The 23,018-nt window shown below is 41.0% G+C and overlaps 1 protein-coding gene across 1 annotated transcript in view; it reads left to right on the top strand.

The window, feature by feature from the left end:
- Window positions 1–487: 487 nt before the first annotated feature.
- Window positions 488–23,018, top strand: part of T265_03206 (hypothetical protein) — a gene marked incomplete at both ends in the record, with an annotated part of 29,700 nt that continues 7,169 nt past the window's right edge. Inside the window, one exon of the mRNA XM_009167625.1 lies at window positions 488–593. Within this exon, the coding sequence (XP_009165889.1) occupies window positions 488–593 (106 nt within the window). The remainder of the gene's footprint in view (window positions 594–23,018) is intronic.

The raw sequence follows: 23,018 nt of genomic DNA on the forward strand, positions 1-23,018 counted from the left end.
AGAGTAACTGCCAAAGGAATGCAGTAATGCTTGCTTCTGGCTACGAATAAGGGAGGAAAATAGTTTTGATCTGGAAGAGAATACTGCCAGAACAGTTCGATTCTATTCAACACACCGAGTAGGTTAGCGAAGCGGAATGATATGAGTGTACTTCAAGTGCTTGAAGTCGAGTGGACTGTTAAAACGCATATTACTGCGACTTCAGTAAACGGAACTGAACTCACCTCGGCAGTCATTATAAGCGACTGTGCACACAACTGTGGGTTGGGAATAGTGAAAAACATTATTGAGGACACCAGATCGAAGAGAATGGCTCAAGTTAAGAGTTGCAGTGTAATTTGACAGTACCATTAGTTTTTTGGATTTACCACTGTTACTTGCGCGCATTTTCAGTTGTTGCATGGGGTTGTTGCACCTGAAAGGGCGCGTATTCTATACTATGCAGTAAAATATAAATTCGAAACACGTTTACACCCAACACACGGTAATGTGTCCTTCTGTTGGCGAGTGTTCCGCAACCTATGCAGGACGTCTTAAACGATGCCTATCAATCATTATTTTGCAGTCCGGCGGGTGTTCTCCTAAGGAGCCAAGTGAGTGACACCTTGATGCCCACTCCTTCCGTGCAAATCACGAGATCAATCCGTTCAAATGCATCGATTCAATCTATCGAATATGGCCAAGTCTACCCAGAACCATCCAACAAAATGTACGTGCAGCGGTTAAAACAATTGCAATCAGACAATGGCAACCGACCTTTCGTCATCAGAAGAGTGACCAAAAGCGCAATCTACCTGGCCCCAACAAAACTCTAGGTTAAAATGGCTGTACTTTTGAGGTGCCAGTGGCCCCATAATTTCCAGGAGGATTCAAGTGAACAAATGCAGTGACCAATTGTGTCACATAGTGCCATTTGCCTGAACACTCATTCATTTATTTGTGGATTACGGATTACTTTTGACTGCATCGAATTCGTTTGGATGCAATTTTTGTTTAATATTGGGCTAGGCTTATTGGTCAGAGTTTAAAATATCTTCCGAAATCGGCAAAAACTCTGACATATCTACTCCAGCTATAAGAATGGCAGTAGATGTGGTGTTGATGGATGCGAAGACTTCTCCCCAGAGTAAGCTGTCAGAAACATTCATTAATGATATTTTCAGAATGGTCGTCAAACTGCCGATAGGGCGAACCACATTTTTGGTTGTCAACAGTTTGCTTTGCGAACTGTAATGACTGAGCTGAATGCACTCATATGCAGGCCAACTTGGTTTCAACGCGGATTCCACCTTTAAACCGGGTCAATCTCTCGTTTATGATGCTTTTAAGGAACTGAATGTGCTAAATCAGGCCGTCTCATTTTTCATTTGATGATATATTCGAGACGTCTCGATACATGTATAGGCGTGGGAGAGAGATTCAGCTGGGCTCCATTTGAGCCTCCCATCAAAACCAATTTTGGTGTGTATTTTGCTGATATCGTGCAATTAGAGTTCATGATATCTCAATCAATAGTAAGCCACTGCTGTATGAATTAAATGCCTGACATTACGGACGATCTAAGTACAACAAACGCGTATAATGGGACACCGTCAAAGTTATATGGTGGAAACTCGCACGCAGTACTCGAAATCTCAAAGGGAAATGTAGAACTAATTAGGTCGAGAAGTAGTTTTGATTTTTGTTGAGGGAAATTTGTCAAGTGACTGTGCTACGTGTACAAGAGAAGCTGATTAAATGGTTTCCCCAAAATTGATAAACATGTGCTTACTCAGTGATATCAGTATCACCACAGCACCTTTTACTGTTTCAAATGTACAAGAAGGAACGCTTCGTTTTTCGTGAATAGCCCGGATTATTTTTGTGAATGAAAATAAAATCTTTTGAAATGACTTGATATGGAATGTGTTAAAGTCATTTAGGAATTTCAAAGTCTTTTGAGAGTTACCAAGTGACATAAGATATCAAAGTGAAGTTCAGTTCATTAGACCTCTGATGTTCTTTACAAACTTCAACAAATATATGTATATTAATAGTATCTATATGAAATTCACAAGCACAACGCAATTCCAAACTCAGTTCCAAATAAGCTTGATACATCGAGGAAACAAATCGCGGGACAGCTAAGTGTCTGCTGAGTGCGCCGGAAGACCACAAGCCAGCAGGTGTATGATTAATGTTAAATTGTAGCTAATTTACAGAGACTTACAGAGACTTCCCGTTTGGAACTATTTCTTCACAAAATCGTGCTTACTTGTGAGTGTATTCGTCCATTTCTCGGAGCGGTTTTAGGTAACAGATATGTTCTAGATTCTTCCTATTACTTTACCGTTGAATCCTTGACCCATCCTTCCAACAAATCAAGAAATTGTTGTGAATTTTCTATTTGCTTTTCTATCTAGACAGCTACGAAATTAACGGTTGACGCTAACTGGATATGTGCATCAAACCGTCACAGAATATCTGAGGGTAAACCCCACATGCTATATTATTCCTCGAGGTTAATTTTCGAAGCAATGTTCTGATTGTGGTTTGGTTCTGGCAGCCAAAATATCACGCCACTTTTTGACGCTTTTACATGAAATTACCAAAACGCACCTAAATGTGTGGCAATAACTGGGTGATCGTAATCCAGCGAGACCACCGGATAATTTTCAGTGTTAGTGAATGAAAGAGATGGTGAACAATACGACATGGGAACATTCATATCAAAGATGGTTCTTCTAGCCTGTGGATACTCGTATTGCCTTAATTTATATAGTTGGTCTCCTAAAGGCCCTGATAAATGGAGTGTGAAAATTGTCCCCTGTGATTTCAACGCCAAATTGACTTCTTCGTAGTCCTGCGAGAAAACCTAGTGGTTAGTGACAAATTAAATAATTGCAGTAAAGTGCCTTCTAGGGCAAATCTCAGTCAAGTATGTGTTCAAGTTGACAAGAAGTAGAGCAAGAAGTAGAACTCATTTAAATTAGAGCCTAAGACAGGTTAGCGGAATTTATGCTGAAACTGATCGGACGAACACCATGGATACGGGAACCAAAATCAGACATTGCTTATGGAATCACACAATGACAAAAGTGATTCGACCCTGCTATCCTTATTTCGATCCGCCGACAGCACTAACTGTGAGCATTGATCTTGCCAACGGAACATTCCGATGGTTTTCTGTATCTTTTATCACCATTCCCACTGTGATACAGTCACTGGAACTGGCTCAAACACCATACCATTTGTATTGAAAACATTTCGCTGAGGTGGTTTCTTTTAAAAAAAAACTGATTTCTACTAATTCCAAGGTTTTTAGTTAAAAATTACAAAGAACGTGTAACCCACATATGCACTCTCGCCAGTGCGTTTCACACCGCTCTGCAAAGAAATGAGAACAAGTTTAGTCAAAGACTGATAAATTTCATACTCAAACACCAACCATTTGTATTGAAAACATTTTCGCTAGGTGGTTTCTTTTTAAAAAAAACTGATTTCTACTAATTCCAAGGTTTTTAGTTAAAAATTACAAAGAACGTGTAACCCACATATGCACTCTCGCCAGTGCGTTTCACACCGCTCTGCAAAGAAATGAGAACAAGTTTAGTCAAAGACTGATAAATTTCATACCCACATCACTCGCTTGAACAGTTTTCCTTCCGTCCTACACCAGGACAGGAGGAGGGCTTTGTAAACGAGGGTGACGTGAGCGTGACTACTACATATTCCTCGAATAATACATGACATGCCGACCGAAGATTGAATGAGGGTGGTGTATGTCTGATGAACGCGCTCGGACTTGAGGGGCGTCAAATTGGATCGCACACTGCTTCAGCGCAGAGTGCCTTCTAATAGTAAGTAGAAAATAATTGTATTTAACAGTTATGTTAATTCAAATACTGATATCGAATCAATTAGGTTTATATGTGAACGAAACTAGTGGCTGTTTTTTAAAATTATGTTTTACTACCTCTACTCACCCACGCACACAGGTTGGTAGAATTGTGCGCCCGAAACTTCCAAAAAAAGTAAATAGTTGATATAAGCTTTTCTGCTGTTTTTGTCTACTGAACGGCCACTCTCTAAATTAAAATATGTACAAGCTTCAACCCATAGGAACACTTGCCATATAGTTCACGAAATATGTCAGCTTTACCATCATTATTTACATTCGGTTAAAGAAACTACTGGAACTACTGTTTGTATGCACTGCTTTTTTAGAAAAAGCGGAAAACCAAACTATCCAGAACATGAAACATGAACACGGCGAAATGTGTTCCAACTGAGGAGCTAAATTGATCAACAACAAAGGTCATTTAGCTGAAAAGTGTTTAACCTCACCCACAAGTATCTGGGCCACAGAATCCATATTACAGGCCACTTTAGGCTAACAAATAGTTCATATCAATAGACTGAATGATTTTACATGAAAGATTTATCTTCAGACTGTTAGGTTCTAGGCAAGGTATGATAGCTTTATATATATTGATAAATGTTCATCAACAACAACATCAATGAGCTTCATCAACGGGTCACCGTCTCGGGCTGCCCATGGTACGCTCAACTAGACGGATCATTAACTTCACACTCTAAAGGAGATTTCACAACTAACAAGAAAACAATAGTGAAAACACAAACGCGGCTTTTCAAGAAAATGTTTCTAGTTAACTTTAACAATCAGCAACTGATTTCCCTGAAGATGTCGGCTACTCTGGTGGGATTCTGGAGGATAGACGGCTCAAGTCAGGAAGCAACACTAATTTGACTGTACCAGAGAACATGTTGGTAATTACACTGTCATTAATTAGTGGAATAACTACTATCATGGCAGCACATTTAAGGCCATCAAGTTTGGAGTCATGTGTGATGATGCAGAGGGGGAGCGATGAGTGTGTACCGAAATTAGCTACGGCAAAAGTGGTACGCAACACTGTGGTATGTTCTGGCATGATGAAGTCATTTGATTGTCTGTGGTCCTGTGTGTACGCGCGCATGTCTCAGCCACATCAGGTTGCAAGTGTATTCGATGTACGTAATGTGAAAACACTATGGGAAATCACTTGAATGTTGCACAAAGAAAACTGGGTCAAGGTCGTGCGCATGGTACGTGATGCAGTTGATAACACAGTAAACAGAATAAATGAACAATGTTAACCGTACTTTTATGGATCAAATAAAGCGGTGATTGAAAAATTTGTTAAGCAAAGTGGAGATGATACACATGTTCTGGAAATTGCCAGTGATCTTCCACTGCCTCTCACGATGCATGGTCACTTACCAAATACGACTGTTGAATATCTGACTACGTTATATAGTCGTGCCCATTTGAAATCGGCGTTCAAGATTGAACCTTTCAGGGATTACAAGTAATTACGCACGGATGAGGCCGGATGACATTCGCCTGTAAAATTCCTGTTTGTTTCAGCTAGAGAAGTTTTGTTCCAATCGTATCCAAGGATATGGATAAGAACTCGGCCTAATGACTGACAACTTAAATCTGGACACTTGATGTTACAATACGCACAGTTGTGTTGAACTGATCTGAGTCGTACAGGTCGACATCAGAAACCCAAAGCGTAAGCGCTGCTTACAAGCTTACAAGCAGATCAGTGATATCACCCACTTTGTCGTTTTTTGTCTCATATCTGGAGTATTTAACATGAGAGGACTTATTTGGCTGAAACGCTGCTGTTCTAAATGATCAGTGAACATATTCAAAACATCGAATGAATTCGACTGGAAACCGATTAAGCTGATATCAGTTCATCAGGAAGCACCAAATCATAAAATTATTGGCAAATTGGATACATGGAGCCCATTTTTCCCCAAATTTACTTTCATCTGGCTGCAGAAAAATCAGCTATTTCATGTCCCTGCAGAGAGTTTACTCGGTTACTAAGACAACGGACAAAGTGATCAATAAAATTCGTATTGCTTCTATAAATCCAGACTTAATTTTAGAGTCCTAGATGACAATTGTTTAAGCATGCTTTCCAGACACGATCTGTTCATAGTTGGTTTGTGGGTCTTTGTGAAAACTGATGAACCCATTCAGTAGTTGTCACATTTACACGAGATGTCAGCTTCTCACAACTTTACACAACCTTCTCAAATCAATCTACGAATAGACACACTACTTGCCGCCAAATGCATTCTGTAACACAGCTCACTTAGTGCTTCTAGAATACCACACATTTTGGATCTCCTCATTGCAGGTTTACTGCAAGCAAATGCTAAAACATTAGCATGAAATAAGCACTGATAAGCCTTTCGGATAAGTACGCATTCACACAACATGAATTAGAATAACCGTGGTTCATGAGAAAAGCCTTATCATGAATATTCCAGAAAATCTGGAATTACTCACGATGAATACTCAGAAGGTGCGGTATTACACACAACACAATGAACGCGTTATGCATAACTGGAGGGCGATGACACTAAGTAGCTACGGCCCCACTTGCAAAGGTTTATATGAAATTTGCCTACAGGAGTACAGTGAAAAGAGAATGAATCTGATTGGTTACAATAAACACAGCTAATGCCTCAGATCGTCAACAGGTTGCCTCAGACGGAAACACCTATTAAGGAAACCATTTGTAACAAATGGAAAATGCAAATGCATTGCATTGGGTGAATTGTACAAGTCGAATATTGGTTGACGTCGATTAAAGAAAATCTCATTGGATGGCGCGCCTGACACCTTTTGAACGTTTGCAATCATCCGAAACTAAAACTCTGGCTCCACAAACGCAAACAGCAACATATGGAAAAAGCCCTATGGCATAATTGTTATTCCATATTTCGACGTTATAAATGTGTGTAGATTTTTTAGTTCATTAATGGTTTATTTGCGATAAGTAATATTAACAAATACTTTGTTTTGTTTTCCTTCCAGTTATTGTTCCTTCTTACGTGAAATGAGACGAGTTTGAAACGCATGATCCCGTGATTGTTCTCATGGGACTCTCATGCAGTACACGGTGTGTTTTGGGTTGGAAGGGACCAGTTTTAAAGATATGCCGCAATATCTCACGGTGGGATGTTTGTCTGTACGTCAAAACTGCCCTACAGCTTACTCGGTAGATGTTTTCCGTGACCTCTCTAATTGTGGTCAGATGTTTGGTCGCCAAAGTACTGCTTCACTTCAGCAAACAGTCTTTCACTGGCCTATTATGGTATCGTTCCATGTTCGTCTTAGGATTCAACTCTGTCTTAAATATACCTCAGGCATTCACGAGAGTTATCACCAAACTAGGCTGTCAGTGAATGAAACAGAACAGACTGGTATAATCTTGTTTCTGTTTTGTTTCCCGGTATTGAGTGTTCCCTCTCATATCTCACACTTTTCAATGCTGCGTTGTGTCGAGGATTTCGGTAGGACGGACTACTACTTAATTTCGAGCGTGGTCCCCTAATGGCCATGCACGAAAACGCAGATAAAGCTGGAAAGCCTTGATGACTATTTGTGCGACGCACGTTATGTGAATTGTTACTGATCGGTAATGTGATATTCCGCTTCGCAATATGGCGAATGGTGGAACCATCGTTGGAGTAGCTAGTCGAATCGACTACCATATCCGTTACGACTGGGGTCCGCTACTTGTAGGAACTGCCTGAAATTCGATGGGTCAGGAAGTGAAGATGAGAACATTTGATGAGAGAACATTTCAGATACAAGCAGTTGCAGCAGGCCAGTGTGGCGTGTGCTTTTAACGTAACAAATCGCTTTGTATCTAATGCTATATTCATTCATATATTCATATCTATATATATGAATACGTATGTATATATCTATACATATATTCGTAAATGCCAAGACACCGACGTCAATATAGCATCCCGCGATAATGACGAAAACGCACCATATCCTTCGCTATTCTAGCTTTGCTCGCGGAACTCAGTTTTCCAACCTACTTGCGGTGTGCCGCAACAAATCTCTAGTCCCTAGACATTGAATGACATGACAGTTTTTACTCATGACTAGTGCACAATCTTGAAAATTGGTGTGTTTGTGAAATCCCGTCAGAATTGATCAACATCATCCAGTCGAATGGGGACTTTGGAATTGTAATCTGGTTATCTTCCAAAGTCACTACGGGGAATCCTAATCATTCAACCATTCATTGTCTCACCCTTGTATTCGACAGATTCTTTTGATTGATTGCCTTTCAAACGTCAATGTGTTTTCAACAGAAATGAATATTGTGCATCACAACGCAGTAGACAATTCCTTCTCTAGTTTTGTCGGACAAACTCTGACTCGTCGCGGTGAATTAATACGTATATCTCCATATGCTTTTTTCACCTCGGGAAGTGTGCCGGAATCTGATTTCCATTGATCTTGACATTCTTTGGTCTAGTTATTTCGGGGCTTTTTATTGCTCACTAACTAACGCAAGTAGTTTCTTCAGAAATGGATATTCACACAGCATGAGACTTTCCACAGTGAGCAGTTTGATGCGACGAATATTTTGATTAATTCTTAGAAAGAGAAATGCTAATGACCATTTCGTTGGCTGACCGCACTTTTCCAAGGCAGGCAGAACTATCGTATTTGCGTATTGGGTGTTTAGAACCATGGGTCAATAACTAACCTAAAAACATTCAAATGTGTACTAATCCGATGCACATGATTGTCTGCCCTCCTCGAGGGTTCTGGAGAACACCTCATGTTTGAAATTCAGGGAGCGGAGTATCAAACAATGCTGGATCGATCTATGTAGCTCTGATTGTCATCCGCGTCGCATAATCCGCCTATAATCTTCGGGTAATCTGAGAATGCCAAAGCAATGTGTAGTCTATTTTGATCCCTACATTTACCTTATCCAAATCCACTTAATCCAACGTCCAAATGCAGGACAAATCAAAACACACTTTGTCAAATCAAAGCTTTTCTCCTTCGGATACCTAAATAGGTCCATAATCTGACATTTTTTATAATGTCAGACAAAATTCTCCTAATTTTACGATCAAATATCTCCAATCCTATTGAAGTTTCTTTTTCATCTTGATAGTCTTATTTGTGGCATCTGTAAATTTATTTGATCAGTTGATTGCGCACTCTATAGGGGATATTGAACTCTATCGTGCATTGCTATGAAGACGCTGACTTTGATTTATCAGCAATCTATATTGTATGAGCAACCGCAAGAATCTTTCCATTCTAGATTATCTCGTTATGAGCGATCGGTAAGCATCAAGGCCCAAATTCTTACAGGCATACATGACTGGGATTACCGGGTAATACGTTTGTTAACAAACGTCGTTTTCGATTTCACTAATAAGGGCTGTCGTGCTACCTGTCCGCTTATTTTTTGTCCCAACGTTATTTGGCAGTCAAACTAGCAACTTATAGACCTACTTATAGTTAACTAAAAATGAATGATGATCACCCCTGTCCGACACCCTGATCTACTTCAGTAAATATATTCACTTTGTTATTCTCAGCACTTTCCCTGTGCTTATTGGACTTGTAGACTGGTGGCTAAAATATTGCATATACATGTGTCTATATAAATGTATGCATATGCTTGCCGGTCAGTTAAAAGCATGGCAGATGCATGAATCTTGTCACATTTAAAGAAACCGTAAGTTACCCAGTAAATTGCTGCTTAGACTCTCAAGCTTGGTATTCTGTCGGGGACCGTCACGAAATTCGTATCGAAAAACCGACTTCAAATCTTACGGGAGATCTTTTCCGCAATATGAATGGTATTTTCATTCTGAGAGCTTCGAATTTCGATCTGATGTACAAAACTTCATACAGGATTACTTTCCAAACCATGGCATGTACAGTCTCAGCTGACATCATTTGTTGCAACAAAGCTCTGAATACCGACTGCTTACCTGTCTCATCTGAACCGCAGTCTTATCACATGTGTTTGATTGCTTCAAGTTGCAGATCCTTTTGTAAACATGCAAAGAATCACAACAAACTTCGGTGGTGGTTGAGCGAGACTGGTCTAGCGGGAAGTGACACACTGACTTTACACTGGGGGATGGAGCAACCAGAATTACAAGCTTTTGTACTACTGTTTCGCAGACCCAGAAATTCAACGCATGAATCTGAAAACCGGATGCCATTGACGTTTGAAAGTTCGGAATTAAAACCCTACTACTTCTGTCGCTTAGATAGTAGTAGTAGCTATTGGACTGGGACTTCCTAAGGTCGCAGTCAGTGACTTGTGTTTGCTTGCCATTGTGGGCTCCCTGCGTACTTATGACACTTTTATGCGTGGCACATGGCGTTGAAGGTACATTTTTGCCATTTAATCTCACCCCAGACCCAGTATGACGGTCACTTTGTGCCTGATGTGCGAGTTTTGACTGTGCTAGCGCATACTGCGCCTTGAAGAGCATTCACCATTGTTTGTCCTTTCTTTGGTTGTTGGTCCTTAGACGCGTGTTCCCATACCAAAATCTTTACATACTTTGGGATTCACCTCATCAGACTGGCACTGTCCTTGGCATGATTTCGAATGAGACGTTTCTCTCTTTTCTCCCATATTCTCCTGTTACTCTCGCATTCAGAAATACAGATGGCTATGCAGGACCGGTGACACATGACTATAATTCTCGGATCTAGTACTCCATAGATACTTTGATACAAGAAGTACAGAATTGCCAATACACGACATCGCCCAAAAATAATACCAACCCGTCATCCAAAGGTGCGAAAAATAAATTCAGTAGCGTTGGCCGTCTACGAGTAATGACGAACTATTCATTTGGATATTTTCTGATACAGCATACATCTGTACCGCCAAGCGCTATTACCGATCAATGTCAAAGTGTTCCATTTTGTCTTTTTGGGGGAAAACTGAGATGTGGATATTCTTGAAATCCATATGCCTAAGTTCTAGATTTTACACCAGTTTGCATTCAAAATTATCAGGTCTGACTAAAAAAATACGGTTCACAAAGGATTAACAATAACGATCAGTACCTTATCAGCATATATACTTTATCAGTTAGAAACTTATACATCTTCTGACCTTTGATGGTGTGGTTATTCATGGGATTTGACCTGGAGCACTATTCCTGATGCTTATGTTAGCTGACCACTGGGATAGTCTCAGTGTTGTAGTAAAGAATGACTACCTCAAAGTTTACTCCAGAGTCCTCTTAGGAAATTACATGTGCCGCTTGACTCGCTTATAGCTAATTTAATACAAATCTGTCTATCTAAAAGTCAGGAGTTTTCCTGAAACAGTCAAATGCAATTCTTGTCTATTACTTAGGTCTATAAAAGACAATCTGATTAGTATAGAGGGTCTATTTTAGGCTAAATTCGCAGTCTTCGGTTCGCAAAATGCCGTCCATCTAACTAAACCATGACGTTCAACTTGAAAACTTCGTCTTTTATCTTAATTTTTACAATCCATCGGAATTCCTGGTGTATATATGACCAACTAATTTTAGAGAAGTACATGGCTTGCAAGCATTCCCCAAAAATCATTTCAATGCATTTATGTCACAAGTCAGAATGGCAAGCATCACGACATTTTCTGTTACTTTTATCGGTTTTGTGACCGTTTTTACCACATATTGAAATGTTTTCAGTAAACAGTTAGTTGACCACGATAAATGTTAACAATCCAAGAGTGACGTTATGATTGGAATTTTTTAAAGTTAAAACATAGCGCAGTAAAATAAGATGTTATAATCCAAACCCTGACAACCGGTAGAAAGTCTGTAAAGCAACTTAAAGTGACTTGAGAGTTTCGCGCCGGATTCGGCCCGGATAGTGCTGAATTGAATAGGCGCCAAGTTCTGTGTAATACTGAATTTTTAAAGCAGAACAGCGTAGAAGAATAGCATGTTAGAATCCGGTTATTTGCTTCCCGATGGCCAAATTGCCAAAGTTGACCGTAAAAATCATTGGAAAAGCAAGCCATATTTATGGATGTCAATTGCACGAATACGATTACCTGAAGCTCCTTTGAACAATCACCTCTAGAGACAACATGCACCAACTAACTCACATATAGCTACTTTAATAGAGGTCTGTCTACCCAAACGTCAGGGGGTTTCGCGAAAATTTCGAACTGTACTAATTACATGATTTCTTACGGTCCATAGAAAGATAATTTTGATTTTTATGACGGGACTGTTTCAGGCTAAATTTGCATTCTCGAGGCAGCGAAATACTGTCCATCTGACTAGAATTTGAGGCAACTTTGATTCTCCACTTAATTTTGCAGTAGTTTATGAACAAATAGAGTGCCCCGTGGCTTCTACAACAATTGTAAATAGCGACACTTGCATAGTTTTAGGTATCCCCAAGGAGTAATTCAACACATTTTAAGTGACGGGTCAGAATGACGCGCATTAGGCAATTTTCTCCTACATTCGTCCGTTTCGTGACTGGTTTTGTCACAGACTCAAACTTTTCACTAAACCATTATTCGACTACCGTGACTTGAAGCTGTTTGACTGACTTGCTACCTATTGTCCTGTTTTGATGCACGGTGAACTATTCGGAGTCAGGTAGAGCAGTGCGTTTGAATGACTATGCGCGTGTCGATTGTGGACCACTGCATTCGTACGCATCGGTGTACCAACCCCAGAAACTATAAGTGAATAGTAAAAACCCTCTAGTTTTACTTGCTGACTTGCATGTCAGGAAGTGTTTTTCTTTTGAGGAAAACAACTGCATCACGCTACATTTTGGCTTAAATACTCACGTGCAACATTGTCGAATGCATGGTGAATTATTCTCAGCTGAACGAACATATCGATTGGAGTCTGTCTGCTAATGGGTGGATGCGTAAATGCATAAGTAGTGGGTTATCACCTTTTATCCATGAAACATCTGTCTGCCTTCAACTATATCGCCTATGGGAGCATGCGCTGTAACTCTAAGATTGTTCAAGCGGCAGTTCCACGTCACCATTCTAGTTGTTGTGTAGTTCAGATTGCGGCTCAATGCATTCATTAGGAGTATTCTCAATAGTAATCAGTTCTACTGCTAAGCAAATCCCATTGGGATTATGTAACTGCTATAGACCATGCATATTTCCCAGGTTTTGGTAAGTAGTCCATGCCTTGTCCATAAACTATGTTGTCTAGATATCTCGTACCACGTTTCTGGTGACTTGTGAACATTGCCAGACGCAAATTTGTACCAGCGAACTGCGATTCCTTCCCGTAAACTAACACCGTTCCAAGCTGAATAACATTTTTGATATTGGACGAAAACGCTTCACCTAATGACCTTCAGTGTTAATGCCAGAGTGAAGCAGGCAACATCTTACAGGCCTGTAAACCGCCAACGTCTGGTTAAAAAACTTCCAATATGTCGAATATTTTGAATGAACTGTCAGTATGTTTGTTTAATACCAAAAATAGAGTTCTGGGAATGTATTTTCCCAGTGGAACTTTTGCGTTTACCACCCAGACAATATGATGTAGAACGAATAGGGACCCTCATTTTGTTGTCATCCGAAAATCCCTATTCAGCAGCTCGAAATCAAAGTTCTTAGGAGTAGACTGGTCGGCTGATAATTTGCTTGTATATTATAGATGACGACTGGCTTGGTTTTCCTTGATCAATGGAAGTCTCTGCACATATTTTCGTGGAGATTTCGTCCTGTAAGTGGAGCCAGTCTATGCTGAAAAGCCGGGAAGCACTGTACAGCTGTCTCATCCTTATTGGGAATCATCAGCAGTGCGCATCTCACGAGCTCAGTAGGAGAATAAACTTCACCCGATGAGTGAAACTTCTATCTGAGAAGTCATTGCTCGATGAGCCAGTCAACACGTGTGACCACGTGATGTGGATCCCGTGATTGAAGGATGAGCGGCGCTTTATCCTGTCTAAGTGCAAGTTAATCACACTGCTGATCAGCCACTCGTGGCAGAACGGTTAGGTGTTCAAACTACTAGCCAGAAGGTCGCGGGTTCGAGACTCTTCGGAGTTCCGTGAGATGCGCACTGTTGATGATTCCAAATAAGGATGAAACATCTGTACAGTGCTTCTCGGCTTTTCAGCATAGATTGGCTTCACTTACAGGACGAACTTTCCACGAAAATCCCAAATCTCCTCACACTACCGACACTCTCTGCACATATCTTTTATTTGGACTCAGCTGACGTAATGCACAAGCCTGTGGTCATGGGTACTGCAGTAGCGCTACCTGAAGCAGCTGCCAAAGAAACTAATCTACCACAGTGGTGAATGTAATAAAAATCAAAAAGGGAAATCAAAAACTTAGTGGCATTCCAGGATGTCAATTTCTTGCAGTTCTTTTGCCGACGTATGCTAACTTCTGGCGAATAGTATTTTAAAGCAGTTCCGATTCAGTTTCGCCTGCGGCGTCCAACTCTAGTATGGAGAATGGTTACCATGTTTAACTCTGCACACTGAACTACACACTCAGTGTATATTATCAAATAATAGTGGGGTGAGCTGTATAAAGAACAAATCTGTTTGAGGGTCGTTCGTTATGGACTTTCGCCAGGACCTGGACGCTACGTGAGTGGTGATATTGTTCCTAAACTTATTGCTTTTCGTTTGACTTAGTTTTAATGTATGCGTATCGTTACGTGCATCAGCAGAATTTTCTGTGTTCAAGAATTCTGGAACCGGTTTACGTGGTCAGTTTTTCTCCCTGTGTACAAGAGGTCAGTGTTCTCATATGACATAATACCTGACTGATAATGGCAGTACATTAGAAGGTCACCCTGGACATTTCAGAGTGTGTCGTAATTGCTAATTCACTTCCCGTTGTTCACTTCACTTGCCGCGTTGCGCAGTAAGACGTTGGCTGGTTGGTTGTGTTTGGCCGTCGGCACTGACGTTTCAGAAATGTTACTCGAGAGCGTGAGCAGTAGTCACCACACTGGTTGTTTCATGGTATCTTTGTATTGGATTGTGTTATCTTTTTGAAAGTAATGCTTCTACATCTAAAAGGTGTCACAGGTGATACTGTTCTGCAGTGTGTTCGCCAACCACTCTTCACCGAGCTTGAAAACTGCATTGGAACCACTGATGCACACACCCAGGCCATATAAGAACTACTTAAATTAACGTTTGTTGCAGTCACCTGCTGTTTAGTTAGACCACCTGATGGATCGGACGGATCGTGCCATCTAAACCCAACTCCTCGATACTCTCTAGAAGTTCACTTCGAGAGCCTCTTTCATGAATCGAAGTAGAGAAACCGATGCGATACATCCGTGAAATATCTGCCGACAGTACATGGCTGACAGTACAGAACTTTTGATCAAAGTTTTGTCCTGAACATAGTTATTAAGTGCCACGAAGCCAAAATTATTTGACGTCTGTTTTTTTCTGTAATCATCAGAAGTGCACATCTCATGACCTTCCAGAAGTGATTTGAATCTGTCAATTCCTGGCTGGTGATTGGGGACCGGTTCAGTTACAATCGGTTAACAATTATCATGAATTACAATCATGCAAGATGCGGCTTCAGTCATCCCTCAACTCCATCATTTACTACCTAGTCATGAGCGGACTTGTTGGTCGAGTGCTAACTCTCAAACGGACGTTTTAAGCAACTTGTGAATTATATTCACTTGTAAGTTGCTGAAACTCTGCAATTCCAGTTTCATCTTCATATTTTCACGGGGGACTTGCGGTTCGTCGGGTATATTCAAATAAACTCTACCCAAGGATCCAAAACTACTTCAAATATAATGTCTAAGTATCAAAGCCAAACTCGTGAAGGATGAACGCCTTCGTTTTGCCGTCATGCAGTGACTCAACTAATTTGAATGATATGAGTGAGGTCACAGCAAGAAATCCACATCTGAAACACTCGAAAACGTTTACACAACTGCGAAACCCCTGAGAGACTTTTTAGGGTTGAATACCAGCAATTTTAACCCACCAGTATAGATTTACTTACGTAAAACAGTCAATTCAACAGCTACTTTATTCTCAATGAGAAAAAAACAGACTATAATGTATCAGCAAAATTAAGGAACTGTCAAGACTGTTTAACAAAATTCGTCGGTGAGCTTTAACGATTTTCACTTATTCAACTGTTTGGTAGATGATTAAATAGTTTAGCTGGTATTTACATACCTTGGAAACCTGTTTTGCAAATTTTTAAAATGTGCACCTTGTGGATTTCTCAGCCCCAAAGGAACCACGAAGACTAGTCAAATTCGTATCACAGGTCCTTAGGTAATGAACCATATGAAGTTTGCATTGATTTATTGAATATAATTTGTAGTTCTGTAATGAGAGAAAGTTAGTAAATTCTATACGACTCTGGTATTAGGCTTCCCTGGTACCTGATGACTTCAGCATTATTTTTTGGTTTCAGAAATGCAGCTAATGTGGGCTAGTCAGTAATTATGCCCGTGCCAGGATGCTTAAAAAAGTTTGGCAGAACGAAAGTATGAACTCTTGTGGTGCAGCCATGGTTTATAATATCTGTCACCCTCTCTCTACCACTTCCTGTCTATTCACCGCACTTGTATAGGTGAACATATTCTTTACTTTGCACCCACTACTTCTGCTGCGAATCCTCAGCTTCCAACAGTTGAATCCAGCCTTCCAATTTAAGCACCCTGCTCACGTGACCCACTGCCACCACTGAAAGGAAGAAGGCCTTCGCTGCGGAGTCATTTATTCGGAAATGCCAAATGACCGGTCACAGACCATTGAACAGGGAAGCAAAACTCTAACCTGCATCTTAGTTACAAAAAACTGTGCACAGATCTTTTCCCGAACGAGTTTTCCTACAGATTCGTTGCCCCCATTCATTCGTCGGTCAAATCCAAGCAAATGTTACAAAGTGGCCCCACGAATTCCGAAACAGAATTCCCTTTTCCAGTCGACGCAAACCGAAATTCTACGAACAACACATACTACTCGCGTGCCTCCCCATCAGTAATATCACCGTTACACCACTACCTTTCTACCAAATTCTGGTGATCAGCCGAAATTACAGGTCCTCTATTCGCCTTCAGATGTCCGACAAGTGGACCCTTCTCAAGTTGCGAATCGCCAATTTGAGCTGTGCACATTATGTTGCATATTGCTGACATCTTTGTGGCTGTGATCAGCTCAGCTGTGGGCTCTGTCGTAAAGAAAGAAGCGAAAATGCAGAATTTATTGGTGGACATCTCTACCATAAATATATTACGAGGTAAACAGCACGTTAAATATTAAATGCATTGAGCAATAGTTTTTGGCAACTTCTCAGTCATTTGTTGTCTGGAGCGTATCCCGTCGGCCCCAACTTAGCCGTAGGAAAAAGAAAACACCATTAAAACCATAAGGGTTTTTGAGGATTTTGACGTCCACTCGCTGACAGCTGGTGATCGATTCGTCAAATCCGCTCATGCTTTTTTCTCTGGTGCATTTAGTGCTTAGTTTCCGATCACCCAGCGGTACAATGGGAACACTTAACTCTCCATTCAGCCTTATAGGATCCCTTTTATTTCTTGAAAAATTTGGTTGGGGTTCCCAGGATCTACGTAAACTGACCTTGTTGCTTTCTGCTCCTAGCGGCCAAGTATCCTTCCATCACAGTTGACCTTTTTAGTGTGGGCCGTCTCAAACTTACTTATAGTCAGCTAGTGATCTATTGGCATTTACTCAAGCTTATGACGCACGTGCACTACGATCACCCTTACCAATAATTGGATACTTGGTAATTTGACATCGATTTCTGCTCCCCTCCCCGGTGTTTCGGAGTCTTCCTCATGGGTTAATGTAGAGGAGTCTTATAAGTCACTATGAAATTGCGAAATGTCGTGTTGCGCGTAAAGCACTTTTCAATTTTCGATCAAGCGGTTCGTTCTTTCCGGTTCAGAGGTAAAATACAGATCTTGCATGGTGAGACTAAAAATGGCTCCCTTGGCTAAATAACCTTATTCAGAGGCACCCAAACGGCAAAACATTATTCAGTCATCGCAGTAGCAAGTAACATGACATCTATGCCTTTTACACTAACTGTATAGCACCACCTTGCAGAGTGATCAAAGACCAATAGGATATAAAGATTTCTCCTTAGAGTCCCAACTAGAGAACAACTGACGTCCAAGAGTTCGACCTTGATGGGCTGTAATGAACGCCCGTTCGCCTTGGTGTGGTTCTTGAAAATCGCAGGAAACTCGCAAAAAATTGCCACTTCCCACTTTTGATGAGACCATCGGAAACTCCTTTAGTTGCAGGCTTTGTTTTGTTTACCTCACGGGGGCCATGTTTATGAGGTCTTATGAGACTTATTGCGAGGCATACTGGAGGTAAATACTCCTGGACGATTAACTGGTCCTACAACACGATGTAAGACCTTTTTGGCCATTTTGTTCTCTAGAACCTTCACCTAAATATGAGGTCTCTTTCAGGATCTCTTTCCTCATCCTGCTGCCAAAACGACCGGCCCGCAATTTGTAAGTTTAATTTTCAAGAAAATGTTGCAAACCGTGCAGTTACTATGGTCACACAGTCTTTCTTTAGATAAACTATTGGTGTTCTAGTGTTGCTTTTGCGGGGGACTGCTAACTTTGGCGGTCGCATTCCTGTGATGACATTTGCCAGTGCCCCCTGTTGTTCTGGATTGGAATTCTGCAACTGCAGCAGAACATTGTGGTGCATTCGTGTTATACAACGACTTCCTCATAGACAATGTCTATATTGATCCGTAAGATATACCAATGCCAATATTTATTTGCGGATGGTGCAGTGGTTCTACCTGGCTTTGTTCATTCTCCAGCCTGGACAGCTCTGAAGCTTGTGTCCTGTAAGACTAGAACTGTACCATTTCCCTTATCGCTGAGGTTCGTGTTTGGAACGAAAATACCAGACGTTATAGGAGTGCTCGGAATTTCGATGTTTTGGCCAAACTCAGTAGCGGAAATGAGCCTTCAAATGCCCGTTGCCGTTCCATACTTGAAGTAAATCGTTGCTATTCACTTTTAATTCATTTAGAGTAGTAGACGCCCAGGAGAATTTTAGCACAAATCTTGGTATCATGATACCTGTCAAACACAGCTTCTTGGTCCATCGGGAAGGTAAAGTTTCAGCCAGTTTCTCTCCCATATTTTGGCTGGTACTGTCTGTGTCGAGATGCAGCAAGATATGTACCCTAAATAGTCTTTCTCCGCCATTGAGGAGACGTCTTATGCCTATGTCGTGTAGTCATTCACCCACATTCCCAGAGTGTTTTGGGTAAACGTATTTATTCCAGTCTTGCACACTGACAGTGTCCAGCTAGAGCAAACAGTGCTTTTAAATGAGGCCATGCAACCTGCATTCATCAGGCATTGGAAAACTTCTAGAGTTTTACTCAAGCCAAATAGTATGACCTGAAATTCATACGGCCAACAAGTTAAGGCACATGCAGTATCTTATCCGCCTTCTTCCTCATAACTTGCTGGCTAATATTCTGATCCACAGCCTAGTATACTGAATCAATGAACCCACCCAACGCCTCGGTGGAACCCTTCCATTTTATTCATTTAGCTGCTAGTGATTAGTTTAAAGCCGTATTTTTTCTCTACTCGATGAAAATCTACCGAAGATGATCACAGATTTGGGTTACTGCATCATGTCACCTTTCATAAATCTTCTGATCATACTGTACACTTTATGATATGGCATGATTGTTGACAAATTGTGGTTGCCTTTCTGGGGCTAATTCGGTAGTGCGTTATTCCCAAATTTTCAGTTGGAGCCTTATTAGTATTATGATTCTCACCAAAGCCATCCTCGATGGTGAAGTATTCGCGTTGTATTTTTTCCTCGTACGTTTTTTTCACCGACTTTTGGACTTGTCCACTGGATGCTAGCAGGGCGTCGGCTACTTTATCGTAGTACAATCAACTCCTAGCGCCACGAAATGGTCGGTCGTAACCATGAACCTAGATGTCTCGTCTGAAAGTTCCGTCGACAATTTGTGCTGCTTATATGTGTTTTATGCGCAAAAATGATATTTTCAGTTTCAAAGTTTTCAACAATAGCTCTCAAAACTGGGAAGTGGATATACAAATGTGGCATCTTCAATTAATATTAACGATTTTGCGCAAAAAACGAATAACAGTGGAGTAAAATCCGCAGGATTTTCCCAGCATAATTTCTTGACACAAATACTTTGAACGGAGCTAATGAGCTGTTTAGTTTGTGTGCCCCTTGAAGAGTCTGCCTAGTTTTCAAAAACATATCAAATTAATGTGTTTATACTAACTACCTATAGAGTGATCAGTTAAAAATCGTGTTTCTCATTCCACAGAGCTGCATGTATTGGTGATTGGTATCGCTCACATTTGCATTCAGAAGCAGTCACAATTTGATTGAACTTCCAGCGAATAACTTCTATCCTTATTTAGATTCACAGAAGAAAGTTTTTCTGCTTGAATGGTTGTGGGTACATACTAGCTAAGCGACACATTCCCTCAAGGGCCTTCAACATGTTTTCTCTTCCTATAGGCGACTATGTAAAAAGTAGATAAAAAAGGTACATGCAAAGAATCTTACCATAAACTAGAATATTGCCTTCAAAGCGCTGCAAACTACTGATATTCTGTTCATCCGCGTTGTTTTCGGTAAAATAAATGACTATAGCTTTAAAATACATCTTCAACGAAGTTCGCACAAGCACGGAAAATTGTTGTCGTCGAAAGAGACAACCTGGTATAGCAGAGAGTGACCCAAATTCGACAACATGTGTCCGGAACCGCTTTTAAACTGACGGTCGCAGGACCGGAATTGCGAGTGCCAGGACAACCACCGAAATCCAACGCAACCTATTGTTAATGTCGCTTGAAATTCTACAATTCGTCTTACCTCGGCTACTTCTCAAATATGAGTAGTGTATTTCCAAAATCAATAGTGTGGTTGTGGCTTTCATTCGCATTACTTCATCCTGATAATCACGTTGTTCACTCGCGCATGAAATCGAAAGTACTATGGAGTAAGTGCAACACATGTTTAAAATTCTCATATCTAACTATGGTTTACAAGTCGACGTGGAAGAGGCACAAAATTACCAGACGAATGCTAATCAGTCATTCTTATGTACCAAAACGAACAAGTCAAAATTTGTCAACAGGTTCCACTTGATACATTCCAAACTGTCCTATAAGCAGATAGGCCATTCTGGTTTTATGTTTCACTTACCTAACCTATAAGCCGTATAACATAAAAGCTTTGGGTAGCTGTGCTGGGGCACCTTTCTGGTTAGGAAGATGTTATTAAGTAAGTGTCCAAGTTCAAACGTCGGGGAATTTTTTCCACGACGTTTCGGTGCAAGCTTTCAGAGGATTTCAGATCCCGCAGTTTTCTCATAGTGCCTAGAAATCCTATCCAATGCAGAAGTGGTTTGGTTCATACAATTGCCTGAACTCCATCGAGAAAACATAATCCCCAACCGGGATGCTCTCAAATCAAACGTTTCTAAATTACTCTTGGGTTGTCGCAGATTTTTTGGATATTTGCTAGTTCTCCTTTTGGTCCTAACGCAACTGCTTGGCGTTTCATCTGGAATGCTATGTAGCGATAGACCATCCCTTATCCTCTTGAGGATTTACTAGCAATGAGTGGCTTGGATAATGATGAACTCTCCACCTCGACGTTTTCCACTGCGGCACCCGTCTGTCCCACAAAAAGCCGCTATTGATCAATATTAAGGAGTTCAAGTTTCTCTCTGGAACAACACTAAGGCAGGGGTAGTGTCGCAGGCCACATATCGAGGATCATTCTTCCTTTAAAGAATTAGACTTGTCTGCATGGAAGATGTGCTTGGAGAACTCACAGGAATAGACCAATTCCTTTGATTTCTAACCCAATTCGCCAGAGTCTGCTAGGCCATTAAATGACTAGGAGTTATCCACCGAGCACGTTGTAATCCGAAACACCTTCACAGACTGGGCGATAGTGCATTGGTCAACCATTATCCCGGGAAAACGTTTCAATACATTTGTGGAAGTTGTCGGTTATTCATGCACAAAATTTAGTGCAATTTGATGTTCTGGAAATCTGTTTTCCTGTTTCTTATCAAATCCGCAGTCTTTCGTAAACATGTTTTTTCATATTTTGACCGACGAATGGTGTATTTTAAATACTGGTTATAACAACTGCAACCGCGTGCAACAAATGCTGCCCAAGAGCCGTCTATGGGGGCGAGATGGCCCAACTGGTTAGAGCGCGAATTTACTGACCGGAAGGCCCGTGGTTCGAACCCCACCTCTGCCACTCGACTTCCCCTGTCTAGGCCTGGGCGACTTGGCAGTATCCCAGCCCTCTTGCTTCCTCCGGGTGGCATGGCGGCTAAACACCGGAGGGGTGTTACAGCTGAACTATTATTATTATTATTATTATTATTATTATTATTATGATCAATAAGCCAACCGCTGTCGGTCCTTCCATTTCAAGTAGGTTGCTAAAACATATGTTCGTTGTATGCGCAGACATGTTTCAAGACCAAACATGCTACGAGATTCAAGTAAGAATATTGGTAATAAAGGTTCCAGAGTTCAGGATCAGTGGCATTTTATCAGCTGCGTGAGAGTGGCAGCTGAGGCGCACTTTAGAACAAGCTACATCGTTGTAAGTGATAATCATACGGCCAAGGTGGGTGTTTAGCACGAGGTCATTTAATCCTCATCGAAAGACCTGACCCACCACAGCCTTACCAATCAGCATCCACTTAAAAATTTGACCTTTCATGTTTTGGTGCTCCAACGTCATAATTTGACCGCAACAACCTAGATACCATTCTGAAGCTCGGAAGTGTTAACAGCAGAACCTCAGATAGAGCAGTCGTCGACCAGTTTAACGAACTTAAAAATGATCTAACACAAATTACTAGGTCGGCTGTAGTACAGAGTGGATTAGTGGACTTGTCAACGATATATCGTGACCCAGATACTGCTGACGGGGTTAGTATGTGAGGTACCGAAGCGTTCGGGCCGTCTCCCACATACACTACTACAATGAGGCTTTTACTATGACCATGTTACCACTCAGCTAAGGGTCACAAACGTCAGCCTTGTTCTGGTATCATAATGCACACAAAACAATTTCTAGAGATTTAAGAACTACACCGGAACAC

This window comes from Opisthorchis viverrini (assembly GCF_000715545.1).
Source record: "Opisthorchis viverrini unplaced genomic scaffold opera_v5_44, whole genome shotgun sequence".
Lineage (NCBI taxonomy): Eukaryota > Metazoa > Platyhelminthes > Trematoda > Opisthorchiida > Opisthorchiidae > Opisthorchis > Opisthorchis viverrini.